Source organism: Papaver somniferum, chromosome 3 (genome assembly GCF_003573695.1).
Source record: "Papaver somniferum cultivar HN1 chromosome 3, ASM357369v1, whole genome shotgun sequence".
Taxonomy (NCBI): domain Eukaryota; kingdom Viridiplantae; phylum Streptophyta; class Magnoliopsida; order Ranunculales; family Papaveraceae; genus Papaver; species Papaver somniferum.
The window spans coordinates 228,027,447-228,033,992 of NC_039360.1; the positions used below are offsets into that span (position 1 = coordinate 228,027,447).

The window sequence follows — 6,546 nt, forward strand, 5'->3', positions numbered from 1 at the left end:
AGCAAGAAACGTATGCCAACCCCATGAGATACACTAGGAGCCTAATGCTTCCGAAACTAAGCAAAGGAAACTACTAGTTCCTATATGATTCGGCAACATGTTAATGGAAACTATTGTTTTCACTAGTTTCCAAAACCTTTAGCAGCAAACGTAGGCCAACTACATAAAATTCACTAGTAGCCTCCCATATCTAAGCAATTAAAAACACCACTAGGGCCAGATTAATTGCTTAAACTACTCTTCAGTAACTAAGCTTCGGCATTTAGGAAAAAAACCTAGTTGCTTAAACCTCTAGAAACTAGACGGCAACCACTACAAAAATGAAAAATATAATCTTGAAGTAGGCATTTGAGATCTTGATGTTGATCCAACAGTTTTAATAGGATTTGTTTATTGGGAACCTGAAAACTCTTTCAAATTAATGTTTTGATTCACTTCGATCAAATTTCCAATCTAAAAAAAGAAAAAACATGAATGAACTAAATTAGATTTTCTTGTCGATGATCTTCCGAACCCATCATGACTGTAGCCGAAACCATCTCCGAATCCATGTACAATAAATCAGTATTTTACACATGTATTCAATTCCCATATTCGGTTAAATCAAACTAAAGTTTCCACAAATGTGATACAGTTCTGGGAACAATCTAGTGCTTAGTGCAGCTAGAGTCGGGTATTGATCAAATGTCACGAACAAAATTTGACAACATTAAGACAAATATATGTGAATTGATGCAGGATTGTATCATAAACCGCTCTTTTACAAACCCAGCAACCCATAACACTCAAAGTCAAATTCAACAATTTAAAAAGTAAATTAATTGGCAACTCCAGAATGAGAAAATTGCAATTCCTTGGTTTGTAAGATAACTTACCATCTGCTGTAATGGAAGAGGTCCCGAAGTATGCTGTGTGCAAGATAACTTACCATTTGCTGAAGAAGACTTTGAACCTGAGAAAGTAAAAGAGGGATCAATCCAGAGTCAAGCATAGAATCTGTATAACTAAATAACACATAATAGAATTAAGCCGCAGTCTTTTTTTTTTGATAAGAAAGAGCAAATTAGATTAAAAAGAGGTCACAAAATATTGGAATATTGTATCCGTGTACAAGGTAATCGTAACAAAAGGTGACAAGAGTACAAAATCCAGAGAGGGGAGCAATTATATTTCAGAAAAGAAAAAAAAAAGCCCCAAAAGAATGAAAAATAAATAAATAAATCAAAATCATATATGTTCGATGCAACTGCGAGAGCATATACATGCTTCACTCTAGAGGGTCATAAACTTGTTTCCTCATACATGACTTCTATACTTGTAAGCAAATGTACCCACAAAACTGATACTAAAACATGACTTATAAATTTATAATCTCTAAAATACATTGAATGTCATCGCGCTCATGCTTATAACTTATTCTGATCTAATACTTTCTTATTCTAAAGCTAGGCTTCTTATCATGTATAAAAAGAATCACATCCACTGAGTTAACAGCAAACCACTCTTAAGATGAACACCGTTGTTATGCTCATTTTTTTGGTCAAGCACAGAATTCATGTATGAGGCAACCATTTAATAACTTACAAATGCGGTCATATCTGCAGGACTTCGACTTCCTCCTTCAGAAACTGGTTCATGCTCGAATCCACCAGCTGTTGTAAAGCCAGGGCTGACCCTAAAAATCAAATAATTAGAAAATAAGTAATACACAGAATCGAGTTGCGAAAAAATAAGATGGAATCTGCATTTACCAACATAAACCAAAGTATTAAAATCCAAAAATGAATCATCAAGAACACAAAAATTGTCCTGCATGAATAACCACAGCTGAAATCACAATCACCCCAGTGAGGGAGAACAACTACCCTTATACACCACACTACTATGCTCTACTATTTGTATCTAAATGACTGAGAGGATTTACAAAAGGGTAGCCAATATGCATAGCTAATGAAAAGCTAATATAGCCTAGCAAAACCCTAGGACTAAAGCTTGTAGCCTTGTATCATAGTCTCATTTTCGAATAACACTGAATTTGAGCTACATAAAACAAATGGAATCTGAACTAGGATCTTAAGGTGAATACAAGAATTGAATTGCAATAAGAACGGCCAGCCAAACCAGCAGCTGATATCTCAAAACACCCAGCTTGGAAAACAAATTGGATTGAGAATTGAGATGACTGTTTCGTTTTAAGAGCTTTGTACGAATATTAACAGCTCTTCAGTTTACTTGCTACCTTTACGAACTTCACTAATTTCTATTTCCTTTCTCCAGATATACTTCTAAAGAAACAAAGATTTTAAAATGATAAACTCTAATCAGCATTTGAATTTTTGCACAAGGAATTCAAAATAAATCAGTAAAGCTCTAGATAAGAACTTACTTAAGATTCATGAAAAGCTTTCTAATTCAGGGTAGCTCTTAATCTTTTTCTCCTATCTTTCCTGTCGCCTGCCTTTTTATCCCATACATAATTTCGGTATTTCTTACGATCTCCCAGCCACCATTGCTGATCAGGGTACTTCTTGAAGCTTCTGATTGAATTGGTTCATTTATCCTGCGAAAAACCAAAGAGTTTATAGCAATCGACGGAATAACTAAATCTGAAATTCAGCGACAGTTTGGAGGATCACGCAACATAAATAAAACCCCATATACCTCAACACTTGACAATACAAATCCAAAAATACGTAGAACAAAACTAAGAATCAGTCACCAAATCCTATTCACCAAAATCCAAATGTTGAGGACTACTCCGACCATATGTATCAATAGTAAATTCAATGACTTTTAGAAGCAATCTTCAAGAACTGTTTTGCATACTTTTAGAATGAGCTATTCATAAAAATTGTATGTACCTGATATACGGGATTCACCAATTTCAGAAACCTGGCCCCTTTAATGCACGTGCATAAAGACCTAGTGACTTCAATAGAGAAGAAGATGTTACCACCAATGATTTATCCAAAGGTCGAGAAGATAAAGATTTGTCTTCAAGATCAGAAGCTTGTTTCAGTGAATCCAGTTTACCCTCTTCAAAAATAAATAGATTCATCAATGTCATCATCATAAGTATACAACTCTTGCTTAAGAATTCAAGTCCAGCTTCAAAACTAAACAATAGCAAGCCTGCAAAGTGCATAAACATTATTTTTGAGTGCTTATGTCTTGCGGGATAATATGCCATCATATCCGCTGCTAGGGTATTAATTGATTGCGGGGTATGCTGTACTGTTGGAAACAGCTAATCTTGCTTATTATCACATTGTACTCCCTATACTGAGAATAACCTTTAAGCCTTTCAGCATTACCCAAACTTCCTTTTTGCATTGCCCAGATTGTTTGCAACAGTGAACTACTCATCAAGTTTACTATGGAAGCCAAAAGATACATTTTCTGCTGACTTATGTTTCCTTTTTTCCACAATTCACTAGTCCCAATATCTCCAGAGAGGATCCTTGATATAGTGTTACTCAAAACAGAGAAACTTTCATCTCTGGATGACATGTTAAGAATATTTTGATTCTCCTTCATATATGCAATACAAGCATTCTTATAATCAGACTTCGTTTTCGACGGCAAAAGATGAACAGACTTAGGAAAGTTAGTTGTGTGAACTTTCAGTTGACTATACATGACCAGCCGAATATGAGATTCAAACGATAGATGTGATAATCCTCCCGCCGTACATTGTTTGAAAACAACCCCACTTTTAGGTTCTCCGTGAGTATCACCCAATTGTAAACTTGACATGTTTTGGGAATACAAGTCCACTGATATTTCAAACGCTGATATGTACCAGTTCACTAGTCTTGGATCTGATGCTTGATTATATGAAGCCATGCTAATGCTACTGCATCTAGAAACCAAGGAAATCATATGCGCTTGTAAAATTTGTGGTGGAGAATATATGACGACTGTTGAAAGTAATTGCATAGCTGCATTTAGGCTTATTAGGTCAAGGAAAGGGGGCTTTTCATCACACAGCAGAGGGAATGGTTCCAAGGAGTTCTTGAAGGTTGGCTCATCAGAAACTGATAGAAGAAAATGAGAAGAAATCAACTCCAACACAACATCTCTTGAACCTTGATTCAATGGATCCATAAATAGGTTATCACTTGCAGAAGCGACAGTCTCTAACGTCGTAAAGTAATCTCCTAATTTCTTGTGCACTAGAAATCCATTGATGAACACCTGTAAAAATAAAAATTAGTGTTTGTATACATTGACTTGGAACGAACACATGAACACAATTTAATTCAATACCAAAAACTTAATACCCGGTTTATATCATTACAACTACATGAGTCTAGTGATGTGGTTCCAAGTTCAAATAATCAGTAAATAAATGAATAAATAAGAGGGTTTGAGTGGTCAAAAGTACCTCGATGATTGAGTGCAGGACAGGAAAAAATGCACAGGACACAGAGGTGATACAAACACTTTTCCCCTTTCTTCCTTCCATGGATGCTAACTCCGGAGAACATAATGTTCTGAGTATACTTAGGAGAATTTGGCACTTTTCAATGAGGAGACTTTGGTCGAACTCAAGCAAGTGCAACATAGAAATACAACATCGTAACAAAAGAGTTAACTCCTGTAAAAGACCCCATGAATCTGAACATAGTATATGCTGCCCAACATTAGAAAATAAACGAACCTCCCTGAAAGTTCTTCAAAGAGGAAATTGGACATTTTACGTATATCGGTAAACTTGTCACCAGGACACCGTGATAACGAGACCACAGACAAACTGATGAGCAGGTCATACAATTTCAGCAGACATTCTGGTTTTAAACCCTGAGGAAGTGAATTCATTCAGAAAACAAGCAATAATTGATTATAAAGGTAAGCTGCACTAATTTAGAAACTAGAAACCAATACGACATCCAATCTTACAGATCTACAGCTTAATTAATTACCTCAGCCAGTTGAATATTAATGTCTGACACTTCCCTCCAAGTCTTCAAGGTAGTAGTCATTGACACCTTCCAGTCACATTCATTAACAGCAAAAATCACATCTTTATCAACGATTTTACTGCAACAATAACACATCTTTATGATCAACCAATACTAAATTAAGACATATTTGTCATCAACTCTGACATTATTGCAGTAAAATCAAACAAATCACACCTAATTGAAAAGAAAAAAATAAATAAATCAAACTAGGGTTTGAGTTTGGGTTATACCTTTGTTCTAATTCTGCCATTTGAAGAAAAACAAAACCCCAAATTACTTGAATTCAAGGAAAGGGTTAGTGAAATCTCTCGATGGGTTTACGAAGAAATCTTCTGAAAATAGAAAGGATTTTGTTGGGGGTGGGGGGAAATCTCGCGCCAACACTCGGACACAGAACAGAGAGCTACTATATACGATATACTCACCAAACTAACGGATGCCATAAATGACCATCCAATGAGTGAAGGCCACGTGTAGTGAACCGTTATGACAACTAACGGAAAGTAGAAAAGGACAATAATACTGAATTTCGAAGGGAGTTCTTTTTCGGAAGGACATGGTTTTCCATGTTAAAATTACTTGTTTGGATACCAAAAACATAATTATTAAAATAAAATATTTTTGCTTCGTAAAAAATCTAATTTTTCTGTTTTTGGAAGTCATTTTAAAATTATTTATCTAAAAAAATTCTAAATGTGTATCCAAAACATAGTTAGTTAATGTGTCATTTCCAATTTATACATCGAGGTGGCTGCAACCATGACAATGAAGATGATGTTTTGGAGCTTGATCTGATAGTTCCTGGATGTTCAGGTCGGTTTATTTTAAAGATGTTGTTGTTGGGTAATCCAAGCCAAATGAGAATTACATGGGTGTATTGGATTAGGATTTAGATAGATATTTAACAATCCTAAAAACTCTTAGGTATTCAACTAGGATATGTCAGGATTCATTAAATATCCGAGGTATTCAATTAGGATATGTTAGGAATCTTTAAATTTTCGAGGTATTCATTTCAATTAAGATTTCTTAGGATAGTTGAGGAGAAGGATATATCAGGATTGTTATGGATATTTGTAGGAAAATTATGCATATTATTATCTCATTATAATCTCAATCCAAACCACAAGAGTTACACGGATTGTAGTGGACAATTTTTTGTTTTTTTGTCACATCATACTACGTCTTTTCCCCCACCACTACCACACACCACCAACCAACACTAGCACCACCATCGCCACCGACCACCAACAACCACTCACTACCACCACTACTAACCACCACCATCGCCACCACACACCACCAACACTAGCGCCACCAACCACCACCACTGTCGACCATCATCACCGACCACCACCAACAACCACCATCGACGCCACCACAAATACCACATACCACCAGCCCCACAAACCACCATCACCTCAATTTTATTGATGGGGTTTTTTTCTTGAAAGGGAAAAATGATCTTCACTTCTTATAAATCTAAATTAATCTTAACTCAATCCAATATAATCCAAAATTATATATCTATAAGAATCTATAAGATTCTTTTAAGTAAACTTATAAATCTACTAGATTC

The 6,546-nt window shown here is 35.5% G+C and overlaps 1 protein-coding gene across 2 annotated transcripts; it reads right to left on the reverse strand.

Moving 5' to 3' along the window:
• Nucleotides 1-578: 578 nt before the first annotated feature.
• LOC113362214 lies at nucleotides 579-5,339 on the reverse strand. 2 transcript variants are annotated; one of them, XM_026605165.1, is made up of 7 exons: nucleotides 5,198-5,339; nucleotides 4,926-5,043; nucleotides 4,388-4,803; nucleotides 2,862-4,197; nucleotides 2,387-2,560; nucleotides 1,585-1,675; nucleotides 579-952 (listed from the first exon to the last, which is right to left on the reverse strand). In XM_026605165.1, exons 3-4 carry the CDS (start codon nucleotides 4,565-4,567, stop codon nucleotides 3,202-3,204), a joined length of 1,176 nt encoding a protein of 391 aa, XP_026460950.1. In that variant the 5' UTR covers nucleotides 4,568-4,803; nucleotides 4,926-5,043; nucleotides 5,198-5,339; the 3' UTR covers nucleotides 579-952; nucleotides 1,585-1,675; nucleotides 2,387-2,560; nucleotides 2,862-3,201. The 2 variants fall into 2 exon arrangements, with proteins under 2 accessions (XP_026460950.1, XP_026460951.1); XM_026605166.1 differs by lacking the exons at nucleotides 579-952; nucleotides 1,585-1,675 and adding an exon at nucleotides 1,716-2,285.
• Nucleotides 5,340-6,546: the final 1,207 nt, after the last annotated feature.

What these genes read in the sequence shown, in the direction of transcription:
- LOC113362214 (XM_026605165.1), bottom strand. Translation starts at nt 4,567, where the DNA reads ATGTTGCACTTGCTTGAGTTCGACCAAAGTCTCCTCATTGAAAAGTGC. An exon ending in TCCTGCACTCAATCATCGAG is followed by an intron (nt 4,198 to 4,387) that starts GTACTTTTGACC and finishes TTATTTTTACAG; the next exon opens with GTGTTCATCAATGGATTTCT.